Source organism: Oncorhynchus nerka, linkage group LG1 (assembly GCF_034236695.1).
Source record: "Oncorhynchus nerka isolate Pitt River linkage group LG1, Oner_Uvic_2.0, whole genome shotgun sequence".
Lineage (NCBI taxonomy): Eukaryota > Metazoa > Chordata > Actinopteri > Salmoniformes > Salmonidae > Oncorhynchus > Oncorhynchus nerka.
In genome coordinates this window covers 26,587,778-26,613,236 of record NC_088396.1, presented here as the reverse complement: position 1 = coordinate 26,613,236, position 25,459 = coordinate 26,587,778, and the positions used below count along the sequence as shown (strand labels likewise).

General features: G+C 44.5%; 2 protein-coding genes across 2 annotated transcripts; both read left to right on the top strand.

Moving 5' to 3' along the window:
• Positions 1–6,321: 6,321 nt before the first annotated feature.
• Positions 6,322–14,889, top strand: LOC115128348 (chromatin assembly factor 1 subunit B-like). The gene is given in 15 exon segments (XM_029658125.2): positions 6,322–6,435; positions 6,851–6,983; positions 7,277–7,409; positions 8,609–8,729; positions 8,844–8,947; positions 9,084–9,180; positions 9,314–9,398; positions 9,567–9,660; positions 9,864–9,933; positions 10,066–10,157; positions 10,257–10,416; positions 10,655–11,117; positions 11,120–11,220; positions 12,307–12,374; positions 12,799–14,889. Coding segments are annotated over 14 exon segments (1,836 nt in total). The 5' UTR covers positions 6,322–6,435; positions 6,851–6,857; the 3' UTR covers positions 12,921–14,889.
• Positions 14,890–18,744: 3,855 nt separating this feature from the next.
• On the top strand, positions 18,745–23,788 carry LOC115128340 (zinc finger and BTB domain-containing protein 9-like). Its single transcript, XM_029658112.2, has 4 exons — positions 18,745–20,453; positions 21,229–21,302; positions 21,527–21,761; positions 22,776–23,788. Exons 1-4 carry the CDS (start codon positions 20,114–20,116, stop codon positions 23,684–23,686), a joined length of 1,560 nt encoding a protein of 519 aa, XP_029513972.2. The 5' UTR covers positions 18,745–20,113; the 3' UTR covers positions 23,687–23,788.
• The last annotated feature ends 1,671 nt before the right edge of the window (positions 23,789–25,459 follow it).

Genomic DNA, 25,459 nt, shown 5'->3' with positions numbered 1-25,459 from the left:
GCAAGCATAATTTCAGGAGTTAAAATGTGCTTAAGTCACATAAGTTGCACGGACTCTGTGCAATAATAGTGTATAATATTATTTTAAAATGACCACCCCACAAAAATCTATGCACCCCACATACACAAGTATCTGTAAGGTCACTCAGTTGAGCAGTGAATTTCAAACAGATTCAACCACAAACACCAGAGGTTTTCCAATGTTTCGCAATGTACCTATTGGTAAAACAACAAAAAAACAGACATGGAATATCCCTTTGAGCATGGTGAAGTTATTAATTATACTTTGGATGTTGTATAAATACACCCAGTCACTACAAAGATACAGGTTTTCACAAAAAATATATGGAAATGTCTGCTCTATCCAAAATTACAACCAACTAATTGCAGCATTATCGCAAAAAATGGAAGAGGAAAGTGGATATAAGGGCACAGGGTGAGACCCAGATGCAGACATGGGAGGCAGATGGTTTGAGTCTCTGATATTTGTTAGTATCCAAGGGGCAGGCACGAGAATGGTCGTGGACAGGCAAAAGTTCATAACAAGGTCAGAGTCCAGGAGGTACAGTGGCAGGCGGGTTCAGAGTCAAGGCAGGCGGGTTCAGAGTCAAGGCAGGCAAGGTTCAAAACTGGAATGACTAACAAAAAATAGAGAAAATGAAAAAGCAGGAGCACGGAGTAACACTCTGGTTGACTTGAACAAACAAGACGAACTGGCACAGAGACAGAAAACACAGGTATAAATACCCAGGGGATAATGGGGAAGATGGGTGACACCTGGAGGGGGGTGGAGACAAGCACAAGGACAGATGAAACAGATCAGGTTGTGACAGTGGAAGGGGGAAAAGTAGGGAACTTCTCTGTCAGCCCTTCATTAAAGGCCATAATTGGTTAAGAAAAATGGACAAATAAAAAAGTATACAAGTTTAATTTAAGGACCCCAAAATTTGACAGCCGTGCCATATAGATTGCAAAATAGTTGGAAAGAGATTTTCGAAGTACCGATTCCATGGCACATGGTTTTTGAACTGATACTCAAAACGAATTCAAAACTTTACATTTTTCATAAAAATTATTATACAAAATTCTTTCAACCAATAGATTGTTATATATATGGGGGGATACGACCTTCCCAGAGACAGAATCATTAGATCATTTGTTTTGGTACTGTCCATATGGAGCTTGTTTTTGGTCACAGGTCCAGGAATGGCTGAAGAATTGCAAGATTTACCTGAATCCCTATTTGGTCAAATAACAAGTCAATATTATGGCAAGAACAGCTCAAATAAGCAAAGCGAAACGGCAGTCCATCATTACTTTAAGACATGAAGGTCAGTCAATACAGAAAATGGAAGACCTAAAGTTACCTCTGCTGCAGAGGATAAGTTCATTAGAGTTACCAGCCTCAGAAATTGCAGCCAAATAAATGAGTTTAAGTAACAGACACATCTCAACATCAACTATTCAGAGGAGACTGTTGCTACAAAGAAACAACTACTAAAGGACACCAATAAGAATAAGAGACTTGCTTTGCCCAAGAAACACGAGCAATGGACATTGAAATCTGAAATCGGTCCTTTGGTTTTATGAGTCCAAATTGGAGATTTTTGGTTCCAACCGCCGTGTCTTTGTGAGACGCGGTGTGGTTGAATGGATGATCTCCGTATGTGTATTTCCCATCGTAAAGCATGGAGGAGGAGGTGTTATGGTGTGGGGGTGCTTTGCTGGTGACACTGTCTGGGATTTATTTAGAATTCAAGGCACACTTAACCAGCATGGCTACCAGAGAATTCTGCAGCAATACGCCATCCCATCTGGTTTGGGCTTAGTGGGCCTATCATTTGTTTTTCAACAGGACAATTACCCAACACACCTCCAGGCTGTGTAAGGGCTATTATACCAAGAAGGAGATTGATGGAGTGCTGCATCAGATGACCTGGCCTACACAATCCCCCAACTCTAACCAAATTGAGATGGTTTGGGATGTGTCAGGCCTCAGAGTGAAGGAAAAGCAGCCAACAAGTGCTCAGCATATGTGGGAACTCCTTCAAGACTGTTGGAAAAGCCTTCCAGGTGAAGTTGGTTGAGAGAATGCCAAGAGTGTGCAAAGCTGTCATCAAGGCAAATGGAGGCTATTTGAAGAATCTCAAATATAAAATATATTTTGATTTGTTTAACACTTTTTCTTTACTACATGATTCCATGTGTTATTTCATAGTTTTGATGTTTTCACTATTATTCTACAGTGTAGAAAATAATAAAAAATAAAGAAAAACCCTTTGAGTAGGTGAGTAGGTGTTCTAAAACTTTTGACCGGTAGTGTATATGTATGGATGTACAGTATGTGTATATGTGTATGTATGTATTTTTGTGTGTATGCATTTGTATGTATATACACTGCTCAAAACAATAAAGGGAACACTTAAACAACACAATGTAACTCCAAGTCAATCACACTTCTGTGAAATCAAACTGTCCACTTAGGAAGCAACACTGATTGATAATACATTTCACATGCTGTTGTGCAAATGGAATAGACAACAGGTGGAAATTATAGGCAATTAGCAAGACACCCCCAATAAAGGAGTGGTTGTGCAGGTGGTGACCACAGACCACTTCTCAGTTCCTATGCTTCCTGGCTGATGTTTTGGTCACTTTTGAATGCTGGCGGTGCTTTAACTCTAGTGGTAGCATGAGACGGAGTCTACAACCCACACAAGTGGCTCAGGTAGTGCAGCTCATCCAGGATGGCACATCAATGTGAGCTGTGGCAAGAAGGTTTGCTGTGTCTGTCAGTGTAGTGTCCAGAGCATGGAGGCGCTACCAAGAGACAGGCCAGTACATCAGGAGACATGGAGGAGGCCATAGGAGGGCAACAACCCAGAAGCAGGACCGCTACCTCCGCATTTGTGCAAGGTGGAGCAGGAGGAGCACTGCCAGAGCTCTGCAAAATGACCTCCAGCAGGCCACAAATGTGCATGTGTCTGCTCAAACGGTCAGAAACAGACTCCATGAGGGTGGTATGAGGGCCCGACCTCCACAGGTGGGGGTTGTGCTTATAGCCCAACACCGTGCAGGACGTTTGGCATTTGCCAGAGAACACCAAGATTGGCAAATTCGCCACTGGCACCCTGTGCTCTTCACAGATGAAAGCAGGTTCACACTGAGCACGTGACAGACGTGACAGAGTCTGGAGATGCCATGGAGAATGTTCTGCTGCCTGCAACATCCTCCAGCATGACCGGTTTGGCGGTGGGTCCGTCATGGTGTGGGGTGGCATTTCTTTGGGGGGCCTCACAGCCCTCCATGTGCTCGCCAGAGGTAGCCTGACTGCCATTAGGTACCGAGATGAGTTCCTCCGACCCCTTGTGAGACCATATGCTGGTGCGGTTGGCCCTGCGTTCCTCCTAATGCAAGACAATGCTAGACCTCATGTGGCTGGAGTGTGTCAGCAGTTCCTGCAAGAGGAAGGCATTGATGCTATGGACTGGCCCGCCCGTTCCCCAGACCTGAATCCAATTGAGCACATCTGGGACGTCATGTCTCGCTCCATCCACCAACACCACGTTGCACCATAGACTGTCCAGGAGTTGGCGGATGCTTTAGTCCAGGTCTGGGAGGAGATCCCGCAGGAGACCATCCGCCCCCTCATCAGGAGCATGCCCAGGCGTTGTAGGGAGGTCATACAGGCACGTGGAGGCCACACACACTACTGAGCCTCATTTTGACTTGTTTTAAGAACATTACATCAAAGTTGGATCAGGCTGTAGTGTGGTTTTCCACTTTAATTTTGAGTGTGACTCCAAATCCAGACCTCCATGGGTTGATAAATTCGATTTCCATTGATAATTTTTGTGTGATTTTGTTGTCAGCACATATGTAAAGAAAAAAGTATTTAATAAGAATATTTCATTAATTCAGATCTAGGATGTGTTATTTTAGTGTTCCCTTTATTTTTTTGAGCAGTGTATATATTTGCCAAAAAATATATGGGGGATTAGCATTGATGCGGACAACTACGTTTCGATCATACCGATAGTGTTTTCGCGCAAAATAGTATGCAGCATCATCTGGATATGTATGCAACAAAAGTTCAAAATTCAACTTCTGCTACCATTTCGCATACAGTTTGATGAATATATTAGATAAATCCAACGTATGCACCAAACCGAACGCACTGCAACTGCAACGCAATGCTGCAAGGCAAACGTAGAGTTAAATTGGAAATTAATGTAATTCTGGTGTTGTACCCTATTCTGGTGTTGTAACGGAATTCTTCCTCGGAGGAGCAGTATGAAATGTCGGACCAATGTGCAGCGTGGTATGTGTTCATGTTTGTTAACTGAACAACAAAATACAAAATAACATGAAATAAACAAAAACCGAAACAGTCCGGAAAGGTGCAGAAAACACTAGACAGAAAATAATCACCCACAAAACACAGGTGGGAAAAGGCTACCTAAGTAGGATTCTCAATCAGAGACAACAAACAACACCTGCCTCTGATTGAGAACCATACCAGGCCAAACACCTAAACACAACATTGAAAAAAGAACAGACTACCCACCCCAACTCACGCCCTGACCATACTAAAACAAAGACATAACAAAGGAACTAAGGTCAGAACGTGAAAGGTTTACCAAAATTCAATGACACTATCGGTGTGTTCGAAGTATTACATTGAAATGTTAACGCTGATCTACTCCCTAAATATATATATATATATTTGAAAGATAATGGTGTCCTTCCTAACTGTAACGGCTGTCTTGGGAAGAAGGTGAGGACCAAAGCGCAGCAAGTGTTCATCTTATTTAATGAAAAAAAAAAAAAAGCAAACAAAACAGTCTGTCTGATGCAGACACACAAAGACTGAAAATAACCACCCACAAAACACAATCGAAAACAGGCTACCTAAATATGGTTCTCAATCAGGGACAGCGATTGACAGCTGCCTCTGATTGAGAACCATACCAGGCCAAACACAGAAATAGAAAATCATAGAAAAACTAACATAGACAACCCACCCAACTCACGCCCTGACCATACTAAAACAAAAGACAAAACAAAGGAACTAAGGTCAGAACGTGACACTAACTAAGTTGCCAGAGGAAGAAAATCACTCAGGGATTTCACCATGAAGCCAATGATTTCAATATCAAATTACAGCCTGATGTGCTGGCATCGCTGAATTCAACATCAATTGTGGCGTGACCAACTGTTCCGTTTTCAGCGTTTAGCGGAGGGAAAGTGCACAGACACATGCCACAGTCCTAGCTGTCAGTGTAAAGTACATAAGTAAAAATAAAAAAGTACTACTTAAGTCGTTTTTTGAGGGTATCTGTACTTTTTTTAATGACTTTTACTTTTACTTTATTACATTCCTGACGAAAATAATGTACTTTTTACTCCATACATTTTCCCTGACACCCAAAAGTACTCATTACATTTTGAACGCTTAGCAGGACAGGAAAATGGTCTAATTCACGCATTTATAGAGAAAATCCCTGGTCATCTGATCTGGCAGACACGCTAAACAGTGTGCCCCTGGCTATCCATAAATCAAATAAAAACAAGAAAGTCGTACCATCTGGTTTGCTTAATATAAGGAATTTTTAATTATTTATACTTTTACTTTCACTTTTGATACTTTTGTATATTTTAGCAATTACATTTACTTTTGATACTTAATTATATTTAAAACCAAATACTTTTAAACTTTTACTCAAGTAGGATTTTACTGGGTGACTTTCACTTTTACTTGAGTCATTTTCTATTAAATAGTGCTTCCCCACCTCCTAATTCCCAATTTACCCCAAGTCTCAAACTAAATTACATAATGTAATGTGTAATTATTCGCCTACCTCCTCATGCCTTTTGCACACAATGTATATAGACTCTTTTTCTTTTTCTACTGTGTTATTGACTTGTTTATTGTTTACTCCATGTGTAACTCTGTGTTGTTGTCTGTTCACACTGCTATGCTTTATTTTAGCCAGGTCGCAGTTGTAAATGAGAACTTGTTCTCAACTAGCCTACCTGATTAAATAAAGGTGAAATAAATAAAAATAAAATAAATAAAAATGCGCTTCATGCACTTACAACGCCTTTGAATGTCAGCATATATGTTGTTATTCTACTATAATGTCAGCTGAGATCTATTTTGAATGTCAATTTGTTTACCCCTTGAAATTACCCAGACTCAAGAGAGTCTGTGTACTCTCTGCCGCCATTTGGATTACTCTGGTATTACAGCACCCGGGAACAATCTCTGATGTTGCAGGTTCTCATACCCACCCCCGTTCCCTCTCCTCCTATCACTGTTGACTTCTCTACCGGAAGTTATGGACGAACTCTACGCGGGAAACCCATGTTGTTTTGTCTGTGCAGTCTGCTTGTCGACTGGACTCAGCAGATAAGTGAAACAGCGGAAAAACAGGTAGATAAATGTTTATTTATGCATATGTTATGGATGCATATCTGAGTAATTCAATATTTAATATAACATTAACACTGTTCATTAGGTCGTCGCAAGTGGTTTACTTCATCACACAGATAGCTATCTGAACTAGCTAACGTAAGCTAGCTAGCGATTGAGCTAATTTAGCTCTGGCTAAGCTAACGAACATGTTGGCTTTACTAAGCAAAATTACTAGTAGGTACTGAGCTACAATTCATATATGAGAGTAGAGCACTTGAAAGTTGCTAATGTCCCAACTTTCTTCACTGCCATCTCATTTACAAGTGACTGTTGGTGTCAACAACACAACAATTGTTGTTTGTTCAGTTGCTAGTTATAGCTAGTATCTCTAGCTGACATTCTCCTTAATCTTTCCTCCTTTCCCTGTATTTAGTAGCAGGATGAAGGTGATAACATGTGAGATTGCGTGGCACAACAAAGAGCCTGTCTACAGTCTGGACTTCCAGCACAACTCAGAGGGCCGCATACACAGGCTGGCCACAGCAGGAGTGGACACCACTGTCAGGGTGAGTACTAGCTAGCTGTTTAAAACAACCACATTGTTCATGTCAAAGTTTAGTGGTCGTGTACACAGATTTTCAAATGTTATGGCAGGTGCAGCGAAATGTCTCTCTTACTTTCTCACACACTTATTACATAGTTACACACAAACACTTGTATGCATTAGCAGAGGGCCTTTTTCTCTCACTCACACTGCTTGGTAAGGGAACAATGTAGTTATGCTTTCAGGGACAATGATCTAACGTGTGTAGTGGCTCTGTGTGATGCTGTAACGTGTGGTGTCACTTGCTGTGGTCAGCTGTGGCGTGTGGAGATGGGGCCTGATGGGAAGGCAGTGGTGGACTTCCTGTCAAACCTGGCGCGGCACACCAAGGCCGTCAACGTGGTGCGCTTCTGCCCCAACAGCGAGCTGCTCGCCTCTGGAGGAGATGGTGGGTCACTATGTAGCAAACTTACATAGCAAATAAAATGGAATAAGGGTGATCAGCTTCTCCAATGCCGAAGGTGCATAAAGATGTCGGAATTAAAAAATGACATCATGGTTTTACCACTATCGATGGCGTTTTAAAACTATGGTGTGACATGGTTCAATTTTCAAAACTTGAAGTTAAAAATGGGATCATGTTTACTGTGATTATGATATTTTTTTTAAATAACAGAGAGCAATGTACAATACGGAAAACTTGGCCTCCAAGTCATTTTTGGTAAGTGCATGGAGGCCGCCATCTTTTTGCACCTCTGGTATTGTAATCAGTGGATGCCAACACAACAATAATATACTATTTATTTATTTTTGTGTTTTACCAATCTCGTTGAGATGAACTATCTCTTTTACAAGAGAGACCTGGCCTAAATACCAGCACACAAAGTTGCAGACACATTTACAACACGAAGCACTACAGTTTAAAAAACATGAATGTACACGTTGAACAGTAAGATGGTTTGAGAGTGTGGTGAAACTAGGGGTTAACATTGACCTCCCCCCTCCACTTAATTTTCCATCATAGTGTTTAACCTAGCTTTAAACTCATTTAAAGGGACGAGCTCCTGTAATTTCAGGACCGTTTGAAACTCGTTCCAAGTGAAAGGGGCAGAGAACTGGAAAGCTTTTTTCCTCTAGCTCTGTACTGGCTTTAGGCACAATCAACAAAACACAGTCGTGAGTCAGGCAATAGTTTTTCATGTGACTGCTCGATAATGTAGTTAGACTAGTAAAAATGGGAACTGTCTCAATATGGCTTTATAAATAAAAATGTACAAAGGATGTAATCCCCTGAAGAGTTAAGGCCAGCCCACTCGCACATAGAGGGTACAGTGATGTGACAGCTTTGGAGTTGGCAACAAACTTCAGCACCCCATTGTACAGTGTTCATCATACATAATGACCTCACAGGGGCGTACATGTACAAGATATCACCATAATCAAGTATAAGCATAAAAGTAGTGCAAACAAGCCTCTTTTATCGCTTCAAATAAAAACATGACTTATTACAGGCAAAAAAAATCCAACTTGTGCCTGAGCTTTTTCACAAGACCTTCGATGTGGGATCTTTCAAAAAACCCAAGTACTTGTAAATTGCTATGATAAGAGATACTCACATTACATGTGAGTGTAATGACTGTGTAACAGATGGAGCCATCCTGCTGTGGAAGCTAAACGACAGTAAGGAGCCTGAACAGGCCCAATCGTTCCAGGAGGAGGAGGACAGTCAGCTCAACAAGGAGAGCTGGAGCGTGGTCAAGACCCTGAGGTGAGACCCTCTAATAGATGCACTTATCTACAATGCATGGTCTCCTCCCTGTAATATTTTGATATGTCTTACTTCATAACCACATCTGTGATTGTTGTTTAAATTGTTTGGTAGGGGACACATAGAGGATGTGTATGATATCAGCTGGACCCAGGATGGGAACTTCATGGTCTCTGGTTCTGTGGACAACACTGCCATTATGTGGGATGTCACAAAGGGTAAGATGTGTGTACACAAAGTGTGTCTACATGTGTCTGTTGAGTTGTACCTCTGTGTTGTCTATTAAGTTTACTTCGGTGAATGCATGCTGTTAATTAGTTATAACACTGGTGGTAACTGTGTTGTATTTCTCAGGTCAGAAGCTGTGCATCTTTAACGACCATAAGAGCTATGTGCAGGGAGTGACCTGGGACCCGCTGGGCCAGTATGTGGCCACACTCAGCTGTGACCGGTAGGAACACAACACACACAGCCACTGGTTCTGCGTGAGAAGCCATTTTGTCTCTCCCTTAATCAGTGATTAGTGGAACTAACATATAAACAATGAACCAGCATCTCCCTCTCTCTCTCTCGCTCTCTCTCAGGTTGATGCGTGTGTACAGTACTCAGAGCAGGAGGAAGGCCTACAGTGTCAGTAAGATGAGCTCTGGATCAGCTGTCGAGGGAGAGGTCAGTATGAGCTGAGTGGACAATATCCCATACACACACATTTACAATCATACACACACATTTACACTCACACGAAACAATCATACACACACATTTACACTCACACGAAACAATCATACACACACTGAACACTCAATTATGTAATGGTGTTTATTTGTTTCTGTACAGGTGAAACCGTACCGAATGTTCCATGACGACAGCATGAAGTCTTTCTTCAGGCGACTCACCTTCACACCGGACGGATCCTTTCTGCTTGCCCCAGGTACACACACGAAAACAATTACTCTGTGCATTCGTCTGGTGACTTGAAACAGGAAGAAATTGTGTCCTGTGCTGCTGTCATATCCTATGATGTGGAGGTCATAGGTGACATCCTGTTTAGCCCATCTCCTTTCTCTCCGTCTCCCTCTCTCTCTGTCCTTCCTCTCTCTCTGTCCTTCCTCTGTGTTCTCTCTCTATATGTAGCGGGGTGTGTGGAGGCAGGGGAGAACGTCACCAACACTACATACGTCTTCTCCAGGAAGAGCCTCAAGAGGTCATTGCTGCCAACCAATAAACCTTTGGTGACAATGAAGATTTAGTGAAATGAACTGAGACTGTCACAGCCTGCAGTTTGCTTCTATATCAGAGTATGGGTATAACCTGTATCTGCCTTTCTGTATCTTAGGCCCATAGCTCACCTGCCCTGTCCTGCTAAAGCCACCCTGGCTGTACGCTGTTGCCCTGTCTACTTCGAGCTGAGGACCAAGAAGGGAGATGGTAAGGACACACACAATAGCAAAAAATTATAACTAACTCTCTCTCCTCTCTATGCCTTCCTCTCTCCTCACCACTCCACTCTCCCTTCCTTCCCTACAGATGGCAGTGCCCAGCCCCTGACCAACATGTTTGGCTTGCCATACAGACTGGTGTTTGCTGTGGCATCAGAGGACTCCATCTTCATCTATGACACTCAGCAAACCCTACCCTTCGGCTACGTGTCCAACATCCACTACCACACACTCAGCGACCTCACCTGGTACACACACGCTCTTCAGATGTCTTGTATTGCTCTGTTTTTGATTAGCTTGAGGTAGAAGATGCCCTTGATCTACGATCTGATGACCCTATCCCCCAATCCCAAACTGCACTGAAAATATCTGACCCTGTATCAGTGTTTGGGGATAACTTCTAACTACTCCTTGTGATAATAAGTTGTTGTAGTATTATTCCAGTCTGTTCCATCCAGTCTATTTAGTGATGGTGTACTGTTGTAGGTCTCGGGACGGTTCTTTCCTGGCGGTTTCTTCTACAGACGGCTACTGCTCCTTCCTTTCCTTCTCTCCTGGTGAGCTGGGCACCCCCCTGAAGGAGCCCCCAGTCCTGGAGGTCGTCACCCCTGGCAATGGCCCAGAAAAGAAGGGCAAGAAGGCTGCCATGGCTCGCACGGTGTCCCCCGTCCCTAAAACCACACAGCGCAACGCCACTGTTCACGCCATTCCTAAAGAGACCCCCAGCACCTCCCATGCCACCCCCCTGGTCCCTGGGGGTGAGGAGAATAACAACCCTGGCAAGGCCAAGCCACAGCCCCGTAGGATCACCCTCAACACCCTGGAGGGATGGGGCAAGCCCAGCACCCCCAGAGCTAATTCCCCCAAGATCCCTACCACAGCCAGCATCAGCGCCCCCTCCACCCCCCAGCAGCCTCACCTCATCGCCTCTACCCCCAACACCCGCCTCACCCCTCTACAGCCCAGCCTTGCCTCACCCCAAAGACCCAAAGAAACACTCTTAGCCCCAGCACCCCTAAAGCTAGCACCACCCCTAAAGAACCTGTCCCTAGGTAAGAGCACAGACACAAGATGTCATGGATTTTTTTATCTACAGACCATTGTGTGTCTGGATTTTTGTATGCCTGTGCTTGTCTAATCAATTTAATGCTTGCCTGTGAGTCAGAGTTTGTGCATGGGTGCGTATATTAGTGAGAATGTGTTTCTGCATGTGTGAGTAGCGTTTGCATGCTAATGCACCTTGATCCTCGTCGAATCACTCATCATGTTGGTCACCACTACAATCAAAGGTTAGATGAAACCATTCTCCCTGTAATGGCTACCCCTGGTCCATAAGCTCATTACTATCCTGTTCTCAACCATGATGCTACAACAAGTTAGCCTGAATGTAAAGGCAGCACCTGGGCATTTAGGCTACACTCTCCAATACAAAACTAGAGTATGTAAATGTAGTTAAAATCCCTGAACTCCCATTCAAATGGCTGATGGTGAGTGGAGCCAGACTGACTGCCTGGTACCTACACACAGCTACTACGTCACTGCCACATGGTCACTGGATGGAAGGGAACAGTTAGACAGGGACAGGCTGATGGCAGCATGCCTTGTCTAGGGAAGGACATTGAACCATTTCCCCCCTACTGTTTCCATTTATTGGAAATGTGCAGTATGTAAGAATCTCTATGCAGGTTCTCAATCAACATTGTGGATGATAAGTAATTTGTTGACATTGAGTGTGAGACAAAATAATGACAATGCTTGCGGCGTGTATTGGTCGTTAGCTACTGTCTGTCAGAACAAAACCCTGTCTGGTGTTCAGGGTTCTTTGGACCCCACACACTGTTAATCAAGTACCGATTATCCTGAGAGGCTGCCAGCAGACAAGATGGGCAGTGTGTGTGTGTGTCCGGTCATTATCAGTCTGTGAGGAGATTGATTGAGGAGAGAAAGAGCATAGGTGGGAAGAAGTACAGTTAGATTGTTATTATTTGCAGGTTTAAGTTTTCCCTATGAATCCTAAATTAGGTGCAAGTTTTTCTTATGTAGGCCTACATAAAAGCCATATTTTGGAACTTATTCCTAAGCCACCTACTCAAGAGCTGGATAGATTCCCTCTCTAAGTCACTGTTCTCTGTTTTTAGACGGATATCTCTGACTCCCGTCGTCTCAAGATCTCCAGCTGCCTCCTCCACGGAGAAAGCCAAACGTGGTCAGCATATCATGCAACAACCAACACTTTACAACAAGGCCAGGGACAGTGTTATAGTTACCTGTAATGGGGTCTGCCTCTGAGCGCCCAACCAATGAAACAATTTTTAAATTTATTTTACCTTTATTTAACTAGGCAAGTCAGTTAAGAACACATTCTTATTTTCAATGACGGCCTAGGAACAGTGGGTTAACTGCCTGTTCAGGGGCAGAACGACAGATTTGTACCTTGTCAGCTCGGGGGTTTGAACTTGCAACCTTCCGGTTACTAGTCCAACGCTCTAACCACTAGGCTACCCTGCCGCCCCACAATTAACATCTGAGTATACTAAATTATGTAAAATCCTATTCCTAAGAAAGTTTTATTCAGTCCAGTGTTCTGCCTATGATTGATGCATGTATTTTGCTTAATCTTTGCCCCCCAGAACAACCCTCTCCCCCCACCGAACCTGTGTGCCAGCCCCCAGAATCCAAGCGGCCCAAGACCAGCACCCAGGCAGGCAAGACAGGGGTGGCTCCAGCCTCAAGGGCCACACCCAACCCCTAAGGACCCCTCATTGCCAAGAACCCTCTGCAGGACAGAGTGGTTCAACATGCAACTCGCACATTATCATCCTACACACACACACACACTCACAAGTGTCTAGCCTATAGAACTCCTTAGAGACTGGTGTTGTGACCTAATTTACACACACACACACTCACAAAAGTTCACAGAGCAAAGACTGGTGTTTCCTCCTAATGCAATTTTCTGTATATTTTTGTAATTTCACATCCTGAATTGTTCTGTAGCTCATTTTATTGGATAACCAGGTAGTTATTTAAGTGATAATGCCCGAGAAGCAGTGTTAGCCGTGCCAATATATCCTCCAAACACAGTCTTCGATGGCATTATCAATTTTACACAGCAGGTTACCAACATATTAAAATAAGGTTATTTTCATGAATTTATTCATGCTATTTCATCCTTCCTCAAGATATAGTCCCGACACAAATCTAGGGTTGCTACCCAAGCCGGCTGGCCGTTCGTTCAGTCTTTTTGTTCTGTATCTATGCCATACTGGCTGGCAACGTCCTTATCCCTTGCTTGCTAACTACCAACTACGGCTACCTTACAGTCACGTCAAACAGTGCAGACAGAATAACAACAGTAGCTGCATTTGTTTAAGCTGCTTTCTAGTGACATTTATTTGGAAACATCCATAACAATGAGCTTATGAGACAATGTGCTCTCATCAGGGCACTGTTGTTCAGAGGAGCTAGCTAAAAACACAGCTACAATAACTTCAAAAGGAAGCTGAAAAGACTACAAACTAGCTTTGTTTCATTTGACCTTTTTTCAATTGACATTTCTTTGTTTGTATTCATAAAAATGATGCCAGTTGATTCATGATTTCGACTGGCTGAGAAACGCTTGCCTGTCTTTCTCGTCCCGATCTCTAAAAGTTCATTACTATGGGACAGCTGGAGATTGAATTTGAATATTGAAGCAAATGTCAGAGAGACAGACAGCAAGGTTCATACAAATCTCCATTGTTGAAGACTAAATGTTAGTCTAAAAGAAATGTGAGAATGTCTAGATGCTTTTTAAAGTTTAGAACTTCCCTGCCTGGGCTGATGAGACAGTGGATTGCGCATTCAGATGGAACAGAGTAAATGGGCATTTTAACATCATAGATGTAGCCAGTGGTAACTTGTGGAATAGACACGGGCTGGAATGCACTTTTAACCAATCAGCTTTCAGGATTAGACCCACCCGTTGTATAATTTAAATTAAAAACTGTGGTTCCAGCCCATGAATGCTGATTGGATGACAGCCATGGTATATCAGACCGTATATCACGGGTATGACGAAACATTTATTTTTACTGCTCTAATTATGCTGGTAACCAGTTTATAATAGCAATAAGGCAGCTCTGGGGTTTGTGGTATATGGCCAATATACCACGGCGATGCGTAGTACCTAAGAACAGCCCTCAGCTGTAGTATATTGGCCAAATGCCACACCCTCTCATGCCTTAATTCTTAAATAAAAATGTACCTGGCTAAAAATAAAGGATAAGAAACCGAAAGTTACATATAAGATAAAAACCACCTCAGTCCAAATTATGCTTAGCTCATGTATGAAATTGTACAATGGTCATTGACTTTAGTCTGAATGGTTGTCTGTAGTGGTGTTATATTGGGGTTGTTTCTCCCTTTTTATATGAATGTTTGTGTATTGTACTTTTGGGATTTTGGTAACACTTCAATGCAGTAATGCTTGTCTAAAAAAATACATGTATTTGTTATGTCTCTAAACATTCCCATGAATGTTCCCAGGACCCAAGTGGTAAATCTAAAAACACTGAAAAATCTGGGAAACCAAGCGTGTGCAAAGCTGTCAAGGCAAAGGGTGGCTACTTTGAACACTTTTTTTGGTTACTAAATTATTCCATATGTGTTATTTCATAGTTTTGATGTCTTTTATGATTCTACAATGTAGAAAATAGTAAAAATGAAGAAAAACCCTTAAATGAGCAGGTGTGTCCAAACTTTTGACTGGTACTGTATATGGAGCATACCACCATCGCAGTTCTGCAGATTTTACTGCGAAGAGACAGAAACATTAGATTGCATGTTTTGGTACTGACCATATGTAGCTTGTTTATGGTCGCAGGTTCAGGAATGGCTGATGAATTGCAAAATGTATCCAGAGTGAACTCGGCAAATAGCACTACTGGGTGATTTGAAAAGTTATAGTCAATCGATCAATAATATAATAATATTCTTAGCAGAAATATTTATTATTAATTTAGCATCTGAGCTAAATAGGTTATATTATATATTTGTATGTTTCCAATTCCTGATGATTTACTGTTGTGTGTGTGTTTGCTACTAATCAATCTCCTGTTAAGTGTGTTACCCCCCTCTACAGGCCAATGGAGAAAACAGTTAAGGCATATATGCTCCAAGGCCTACTGGAAGTGACCGGAATGGCAGCACACATTCTTTTGACCATACCAAACCATGGTTACCATACTGTTTGTTTCTTTAGTTTTAATGATCAGAATCCACTAAGGCACTAAGGATCAGAAGGCACTATGTGTTGGGGCAGGTAGCGTTCTCCTGGCATCCGCCAAGCCCAGATTCGTCCGTTGTGAATCGTGATTCATCACTCCAGAGAACGTATTTCCACTGCTCCAGAGTCCAATGGCGGCGAGCTTTACACCACTCCAGCCGATGCTTGGCATTGCGGATGCTGATCTTAGGCTTGTTGTGTGGCTGCTCGGCCATGGAAACCCATTTCATGAAACTCCCAACAAACGGCTATTGTGCTGACGTTGCTTCCAGAGGTAGTGTGAATTGCAACCGAGGACAGGCAAAAGAATGTACGTACTACGTGCTTCAGCACTTGGCGGTCCCGTCCTGTGAGCTTGTGTGGCCTACCACTTCACGACTGAGCCGTTACTCCTAGACATTTCCATTTCACAATAACAGCACTTACAGTTGACCGGGACAGCTCTAGCAGGGCAGACATTTGATGAGCTGACTTGTTGGAAAGGTGGCATCCTAAGACGGTGCCACGTTGAAAGTCAATGAGCCCTTCAGTAAGGCCATGCTACTGACAATGTTTGTCTATGAAGATTGTATGGCAGTGTGCTCGATTTTATACTCCTGTCAGCAACAGGTGTGGCTGAAATAGCCAAATCCACAAATTTGAAGGGGTGTCCACATACTTTTGTATATATAGTGTATGTTGAACTACAAATAAGAAGAAAGTGGAGTTGGATTGGCCACACCCTACGAAAACTGGCCACCAGCCACTTGCCTTCCATGAAATGGAACCCCCAGTGGGAAAGAAAGAGGGATTGACCCAAAAACACTTGGAGGAGAGACTTCCAGGCAGAGATTACGGCAAGAATGGTGGATAAATTAAGACAGTTCACTCAGGCCATTTACCATTGAAAGAAATGATCAGTTCCTGTCTACTTAAGGGGGTGTCTCTCCCATAGACACCAATGTGATAGCAGCTGGGTCTGGTCTAATTAGTTCATTGACTTCCATTGAAACAGAAAAAAATGAGGGAGTGGGATGTCTCGCTTCCTCTTCCATCTCTCATGACCGAGAGTGGCCTCAACTAGTGCAACCTGAAAAAACGTTCTCCCGGCCCAAACCAAGGGGGATGATGGACATTCGTCAATGGCCTATGCTCCTTATAGAAGCCAAGTAAATATGTCAAGTAAGACAATTTATGAACATCTTTAAAAATGGTAGTTGCATCAGGTTTTCAACTAAATGTATCCATCTAACAAAGTACTGGGGATACCTGACACCTGGCAGACATTTATGTTAAACAATTGGACTTGTGAAAACAAGTATCCCATTGGCCTATCCAGAACAGTGTATGAAGGAAGCCCGATATACCTTTGAAACCCACCCATTGTCTGACACTGAGGTGAGATTATAATGCCTGAGAGAGGAGGAGGGGTCGATGTGTCCTTGTGAAAGTCACACTGCTTGTTTATGTGTTAATAGTAATAGTTTAACCATTCACAAACCCTCACGGACAATTGTATGAGAAGCAGACATCTTCTGTAGACATTGGTTTCATTTCACACATAGGAAGTTCACAGAATCAATTAAACAACCTCGTCTTTCAATTTGCTTGTTTTTCTGTAACTGGGTGGTTACTTGGTCTTGGACGTTTCTTGGTAGAGGTTGCCCTTTGACACATACCCAGGATCATCTAAAACCCACTTTTGTTTTCAGGCAGAAAGCTCTGACCCCTGTCGTAGCCTGATCTTCTACTGCCACTCAAATCTTCACCACACCCTCCTCCACTGAGAAAGCCAACATGGTCAGTATATCCTGCAACAACCATATGTGTGAGGGAACAATTTACGAATCTGATAAGCAATAATACGGCAGCAAGGTAGTAAGGCGCCTCCTCTTGCCCAATTGCAGATCCATAACGCCTTAAAGGTGAGCATTTAGAGCCTTAAATCAAAACAAATTGTACTTGTTACATGCGCCGAATACAACAGGTGTAGTAGACCTTACAGTGAAATGCTTACTTACAAGCCCTTAACCAATAATGCAGTTAAGAAAATACAAAAAAAGTAAGAGATAAGAATAACAAATAATTAAAGAGCAGCAGTAAATAACAATAGCGGGGCAAAATACAGGGGGTACCGGTGTCGAGGTAATTATGTACATGTAGAATGCATAGATAATAAGTATCAGCAGCTTGGGGGGGTGCAATGCAAATAGCCTGGGTAGCCATTTGATTAGCTGTACAGGAGTCTTATGGCTTTGGGGTAGAAGCTGTTAAGAAGCCTCTTGGAGCTAGACCTGGCGCTCCGGTACCGCTTGCCGTGCGGTAGCAGGTAGAACAGTCTATGACTAGGGTGGCTGGAGTCTTTGACACCGCCTGGTATAGAGGTCCTGGATGGCAGGAAGCTTGGCCCCGGGGATGAACTGGGCCGTACCCACTACCCTCTGTAGTGTACTCCTCAATACCATCGGAAGAATCCCGGGAACATATTCCAATCTGTGCGAGCCAAACAGTCCTGTAGTTTAGCATCTGCTTCATCTGACCACTGGAACTGATCACTAGTCTTTCCAACCACAGGTGAACGTACACAAGAGTAATTTAGGGCAGAATCTGTCATTAGAGTAGTGGTGTATATTTTGCCTCAATCACTTTTTTTGCTTGCTGCATGTCATGCATTGGAAGAAGAAGAGGATGATGATAATAATGATGATGATTAGGTTAAGGACAACAGAGTCTGTTATATAGTCAGGTGCATAGCACTTGGTGTGTGTATTTGCTTATGTATGGTCCACTCTGGTCTTACTCACACAGTCAGTATGGAAAATGCCTTATCATGGCTATGTACAACTGGAAGCATATTAATGTGACGGTAAAGCCCATAATCCGTATAATAAAGGTTCTAAATTCAGTGATACAAAATTAAATGAAATACTGCTACTCCTGCCTTCCAGTTTTCGGGCACATACAGTATCTAAACTACTGCATATAATGCATTCACATTAATAAACTTTGTGGGTGAAGTGCATTTATAAAACATGTTATTTATAGCCAATAGCAGATGAATACCTGAACATTTTGGTATCTGATCACATTTATTGGTCTGAATGCATGAGGAGAATTATCTAAGAATATGTGAATCCCCTAGAGAGGTATTGGGTGATATATGAGAAGTAGCGGAATTGATACTTGTAAAAATCACACCAAGCGAGGCAAAACTGCCGTCAACAACCTATCTTGATGCATGAAAAAACACCATCTGACTGGCAGTTCCAATGGCCAATCGCATTGTCTATGGTTGGGGCTCTTTAAAGGGTCTACTAATAGGCATTGAGGGAGAGATGCTGCGAGTGTTAGAACGAGTTAGGTTGTCATGTAGTAACCAACAGAAGGTTACGAGTTAAAAATGTATATGATTATTTGATCTTCTGACTGGTTTTGCGTAAAGAGAAGAGATATGGAATGAGTCGGATACCACAGATGCGAGTCTTGTGTTGTTTTTGGAGACATTATTTAGACATTTTTTATATTCGTGGTGATCGACGAGATACCTCGCTTCACGCGGTCGTTCAACTCGCGATGCTGGACAGATCGCTGCATCATCATGTTGCTTCCGAGTTAGCGAAAGAAATCACAAGTTACACCAGGGGGGCAGTGAGTAGTCGTCATTTAGCTACAGAGGCCACCCGACAATTGCAAGCAGAAAAAGAGGGATGCATTGGCTACATCTGTTGATTTGTCTTGTTGGCACTTCAGTGATACATTGTCGCGCCCGGTGATGTGAATTAGGAAGATCAGTAAGTGTTTACATTGTAGCCTATCACTTGTGTTTATGCCTGGGATTGGCGCGATGTTCCTCCTAATTTGTTGGGTGGGTGCGATCGTAATTAGCCAATATTTTGATTATGGACACAGTGGCTGAATTTGGGATAAATAAAAACTAAAAAGCATTATTTTTCAAACACAATTTTCCAGTGAAACAGGCTAATCTATCCAGACCTAGACTACATCGTAATCATCTGGAATATAGGCAGTTCATGTGCACTGTTATTGACTCCATCATCATCATCATCATCATCATCAAATGACCTCTTGGACTTGTCAAGGGAGTGCACATGTTTAGTGTCTGTTGGATTACACAATTTGTGTAGGATAGGCTATCGACTCAGACACCGGACTCTGCTCGGATTATGATCATGACCCTGGAATGTATGTATAATCGCCAAAGAGATGTTGACTCCATTGAACTATGCTGGTGACATTTCTCCTAAACTAACAAATAGTTTACATAGTCTTGTGCTGCTGACTCTTGGATATGCTACGTATTGATTTTAGTGGGTAATTGTGCCACTGTCTCAGTACTTGGTCTGTTTTAACCACACAATGGAATACAACATAAATAGCTAAATAGGTTGCAAATGGGTTCATTTCAAAGTTCCGTTGCATCCTATGTGTTCCTGACGCATGAGTAATCATTGGTCACAATCCACTCCCGTAACTGCATCCACATGGAGTTCATGTAGGTCTACTTGAAAACTTTGGGTCGAGGAAACTTCCAGCCGTGACGCACAGACGGCTCCCTCTGCTGTAGTCCTGCTGCAAAAAAGTGACAGCTTTTTATTTTTGCTGTCATAGAGCGGAGAGGAAGAGGTATTGACTCAATAAGGAAAAAGTAGGCTACAGCAGATTAAAAACATTTGTCGAAAATGGCCGGCGACTGCAACTATAAGATGCATTATGTGAATGATGACACATTTTCTCCATCCAAACCTCTACTGGACCAAGTGCGGGTGCCCGCGGGGGAGCCCGACGCCCCCAGTGTTCTGCAGGGGCGTGGGTCCGTTTATTGCTCGCCAAACTTTGACATGATTGATGGGCTGCTGTACCGTAAGAAGTTGGAGAGAGGTTTCATCCACTACCGGGAGGTGCTAGACGAGGACCGACGACTCGGGGCGATCGCCACTTTCCACCGGCGGCGGCCAGGCATGTGCCACCACTCCCTGGAGGATACGTACAGATCAGTGGCCGAGAACTACTGGTGGGAGGGTGAGTCTGGTCGGATGGGATGGTTGGTTATTATCGATCCCCCATCCAGTTAAGTCTACTCGATTGAGCTCTCTGTGGGTTAGGACTGATGGTGGTGCTGAGATTTACTGTCACTTTCTTTCATCTTTCTCCTTTTCTCTCACTCTCTCATCCAGACAACCTTTCTATCCCACTCACTCAATGACTTTCTCTTTCTAGCTGTTCCTCTCTGTCTGCCTGTCTAACCACCTTCTCTCTCCCTGTCCTGTAGGTTTCAGTGAGTCTATCCTGCTGTCTCTGCTGTACTTCTCCTACTCCCCTACCCTTTTTACACAGGACAATGATTAACACCACTTAGGATGTTCCTGAAAGTGGCTTTTCAGCCAAAATAATTACACCTCATCTCATCACATTGTAGACTGTTATTGTAATGTTCTTGCGAGGCTTAGTATAGGCCAGTGTTTCCAAACTTCTCTATCCTCCTATCCTCTGGTGAGATGATGTATTCATCTATTCTGTAAAGAGGGAAGTCCCTCTTTACAACCAGAGAGACCTAAAAGAGAAGGTGAACTGCAGGCGTTCGACAGAGGTGTTATTATATTGCAACATAAGTCAGATTGATGCTGTATAATGTTGAACTACATTGAATAAATACTGATCTTGTTTTGCGGTTTAAAAAAACAATGACCCTTTTGGTGGTCAAAAACATTGCCTGTGTAAAATGGTTTGTTTCGTTAATATAAAATCCGTTATATGATGATCATTGCAATAATGTACATGATTGACCCTTCCTCAGGGATGTACTTCCAGATCCGAGACTTTGTCCGGGGATGCCCGGCGTGCCTGGAGCAGAGGAACAAGAGACCCAAGGTAAGAGATGGCACCACAGAGCATCCTGATGTGAAGGCACTGATACTGAGTGATGTTTTCACCATGTCGTTCTCTCCCCCATCTCTCCGCCACTCACGTTTGCTCTCATTCACACTTCCTTCTCTCACATTCTCTTTCCTTCAATCCCTTTCTCACCCTCGTTCTCACGTTATTGGTGACTCTGTTCTACTGTCGGTCGTGTTAATTCGCTTTCTCTCCTACAGAAGCGTGTGGGTGAGAGGCGTCTCTCTCAGACGATGATGTCACACAGCCGTGACATGCTGAGTAAACTGAGGAGCCAGCGGGAGGCGGGGCTGTTCTGTGACATCACTCTGAGGACTGACGGGTGCTCTTACTCCGCCCACAAGGCGGTGCTGGCAGCGGTGAGCGAGTACTTTCAGGAATTATTCACTGAGATGGACTCCGCCCCTAGCTCCAGGTCTGACATCGACCTCACAGGTACAAGATTGACACACACACTTCTGAATGGGGTTATTTCTTTATCCATCTGTCTCTGTTTTCCTCCATCTACTCTGCTCTCTCCTTTTTGTGGATGCCCATGTTTTGGCATGGACATGACCGCTGCTGCTCTGAAAAGGAACTTAACAGCACTTTCTACCTCACTATCTTTTCCACTTTTTCACTTCCTCATGTTTGGTCTCTCCTCCTACTGTTTCCCCCCTCTGGTCTTCTCAACATATGTAATTTACAGAAGTTAAATCAGTAAGGCTGGTCTGAATGTTTAACTTCATCCAGTCAGCATAACATAAGTCACTTTGTTTCCTATTCTACAGGCATAGTGGGAATGATGACAAAACGTATCATCATCAGCAAAGCATCTTGTTTCTTCTCCTCTTCTCCCATGTGCAGAATGCTATTTACCTTGTGGCCTATTAGCACAATACAATAATGCTCATTCCTCATGCTTGCTGTTAAACCTATGGGCTCACTCTGACAATTAATACCTTCCTCTCTCTCAACCAATGGGTGTAAATCTTGGGATGTATTTATGTCAACTTACCGATGTTCTCTCACTTGCTGTTTTTCAGCAACAGTTTGACAACCATCCACCTCCCCATCAGCTATAATAACCTTATGGCCTTGGCATTGGAACTCCTTTCCCCCTGCAGGGGGGTTCGATGCCAGCAGTCCCACATAGGGCGACCTGCCATCATATGATCTTGCTCCGAGGATTTTCCCTCGCAGACAAGGCCATTCCCCAAACTATTTAATAAAATGTCATATTGCATTCCTATGTTGTCCATTCAGTTAAGCCTGTTACTCGATTGAACTGTCTGTGGGTTAGGACTGATGGTGCTGCCGAGATTTACTGTCACATTCTTTCATCTTTCTCCTTTTCTCTCACTCTCTCATCCAGACAACCTTTCTATCCCACTCACTCAATGACTTTCTCTTTCTAGCTGTTCCTCTCTGTCTGCCTGTCTAACCACCTTCTCTCTCCCTGTCCTGTAGGTTTCAGTGAGTCTATCCTGATGTCTCTGCTGGACTTCTCCTACTCCTCTATTCTGTGTGTGTCTGAGGAGGACCTTCCAGAGGTCAGCACTATGGCCCGTCACCTGGGCATGTGGCCTGCCGTGGAGGCCTGTTCTGCCCTCCAGACGGAGCAGGGATACCACGCCGCCCAATACCCCACCATGGAGCATCCTGCCCTGGGCTTCTCATCGCAGATCCCTGGATCTCCCCTGGAGCTCCACCACCACCAGAGGAACAGGAGGAAGAATAGGGGGTTGGCTGGAGAGGGCAGGGTGGCTGGGGGTAGAAGGGTAAGTGGTGTGGATGATGGCTTCAGACAAATTCTGGATCAGTCCAATGAGTCGAGGGAGGAGAGCCCGACCAGGCGGTCACCCCGTCGCCCCCCCGGACCCAGCCCCCTCCCCCTAGGGCAGAACGGTCTCCCCCTCAGCCCCACCCGCAGGATGAAGCTCATGGACTTCAAATCTCCGTCTTGTAAAATATCTTCTTCTCCTCCAAAAAACGTATCCTCCAACCCCCGCTCCCGAAACACCCAATCTTCCTCCTCCTCGCCCCACACGCGTCTTCTCCGCTCTACTCCCGGGGCCGCCCAGGAAGTTCAGAGACTGCTTCCCAGGACAGAGAGCCCACCTCGGGGCCGAAAACCTCACCCTGTCCCCCATCCTGCCTCCAACTCCAGCTCCTCCACACAGAGGGCTGGCTCTGAGGCCCCCATAGTGAGGGTGAAGCAGGAGGAAGAGGGGGACGAGGATGAGAAAGATCATTTCCGAGCTGGAGAAGTACCGCCTGATGAGCGTGCTCGGGTTACAGAGGACGTCCCTCCTCCCCAGACCAGAGGATCTGATTGGCTGGAGGCAGAAAAAACGCCTCCGGAAGTTGAAGGTCAATAACTATTCGTTGACCAAGAGGAGGAAACCTCGCCTCCAGGCATCAGGGGGGCTTACGTTCGGGGGGCCGCCCCTGTCACTCCCCCTATGTACCCCTGCCAAAGCCCACTTCCTGAGCAGGATCATAAAGACGGAGCCTGAGTATCCAATCAGCATGGAGAGACTGAAGAAACCCAGGCAGCCCCGGCGGTTTCCGCCCAGTGACAGGAGCATGCGCAGTAAAGTAGTGTTACCAGACCTGCTGCAGCCCGTGTCCAGGCTGGTCTACGGAGGGAGGGATCTCAGGCGCTCTGTCAGGGGTGTTGAGGCCAGCCACCCCCCTCCACCCCTCCCACCCTATTCTGGGAACACAAGAGTTCCAAATCCCAAGAGGAACGTCTCTACTGTCAGGATCAAACCCGAACCTGCAGACTATGCCATCTCAGCACCATCCATCCCCTCAGATGGCCAACGCCCAAAGCCACACCTCTCCCCTCCCAGGGCCCATCTCAGGCACAAGGTTACCACAGAAACTGTCAGAGCGCTCCGCTACAACAGCGGGCGTCCGATGGCCAAAGATAAGCTGAAGCGGAGTGGCATGAAAGAGGCTGGGAGAGCCCAGCGTAAGCCCAGAGAGGAGAGCATGAGGACCGGGAGCAGCCAAGGAGTGAGAAGGATCATGGAGAGAGGGCCTGGAGGTATGAGCAGCAGGGAGACGAGCAGCATCCTCAGCCCTGATCCTGTTCCTCCTCCCATCCACAGCCATCCTCTGTACAGGGTCATCAAGGAGGAACCAGCAGACCCTCTACCTGTGGCGGGGTCCTTCCCCGAGTCACCCTCCCTGTCCTCCTCCCCAGAGCTGGGCAAAAGGCAAATCAAGCCCCCTGTCAAGCTCCTAGACCCAGGCTTCCTCTTCAGCTTCTGCCGGCCGGCAGGAGGGCCCATGTTGGGGGTGAAGAGGGAGGAGGAGAGTGTGGATATCTGCCTAACACGGTCGGTCTCAAGGGTAGAGAGATTTGGTTCCGGGGGGGCCCCAGCCAGGGTCCTGAGGGCTAGAGGAGGCCCCCCCACTCTCCACAGGGTGAAGAAGGAGAGGGAAGAAAGGAGTGTAAGCCAAAGTCCAATCCAGAGGCAGGGGCCACCAAGGGCTGTCAACTCTCACCAACACAAACCCCCCCACCTGGATAGAGCCACAGGGTCAAAGGGTGCTTGCGTTGCACGGGACATACCAAAGGTAAACACTGGGGGGCATAGTGTCGTTTTTCTTGCGCGTTCTCCTATGATTTTGGCGAGTCTTAATATTTTAAAAAGTGGGCTGCTGCTCTCCTCAGTCCTCACCTTATCTCTGTCTCATGTACTACTGACATGAAAACATAAGATGGATGAAAGAAATGGCATAGGTGTACTGAAGGACTTTCACGTAAAGATTAAGGAAAGGAAGCCAGGATGAAACTATTGAGATGCCTTGCTTTCCTCCACAGTGGAGAGTAGAGTAGAGGGGAGGTCTGGGGTGGGTGAAGTTAACTGCTATCTCTCCATAACACCATTCATCAGACTGAGGATTCCAGTAGGGGTTAAACAGGCTGACCCAATGTCAACCCTGTCTGAGGGGTAGGGTGTTCTACTCATCAGCCATACTTTTTCTTTGGAAACTAACTCTAGCAAAATGTTGACACTTTAATACTCTCTTAGATTACATTAGAAAAGTCTGATCAGAGATAGATTACATTCTTCTTTTGGAGATTGTAAATTGAGTTTGATAACATTCCATGTTGATTGCTCTCTGCTGACATGCAT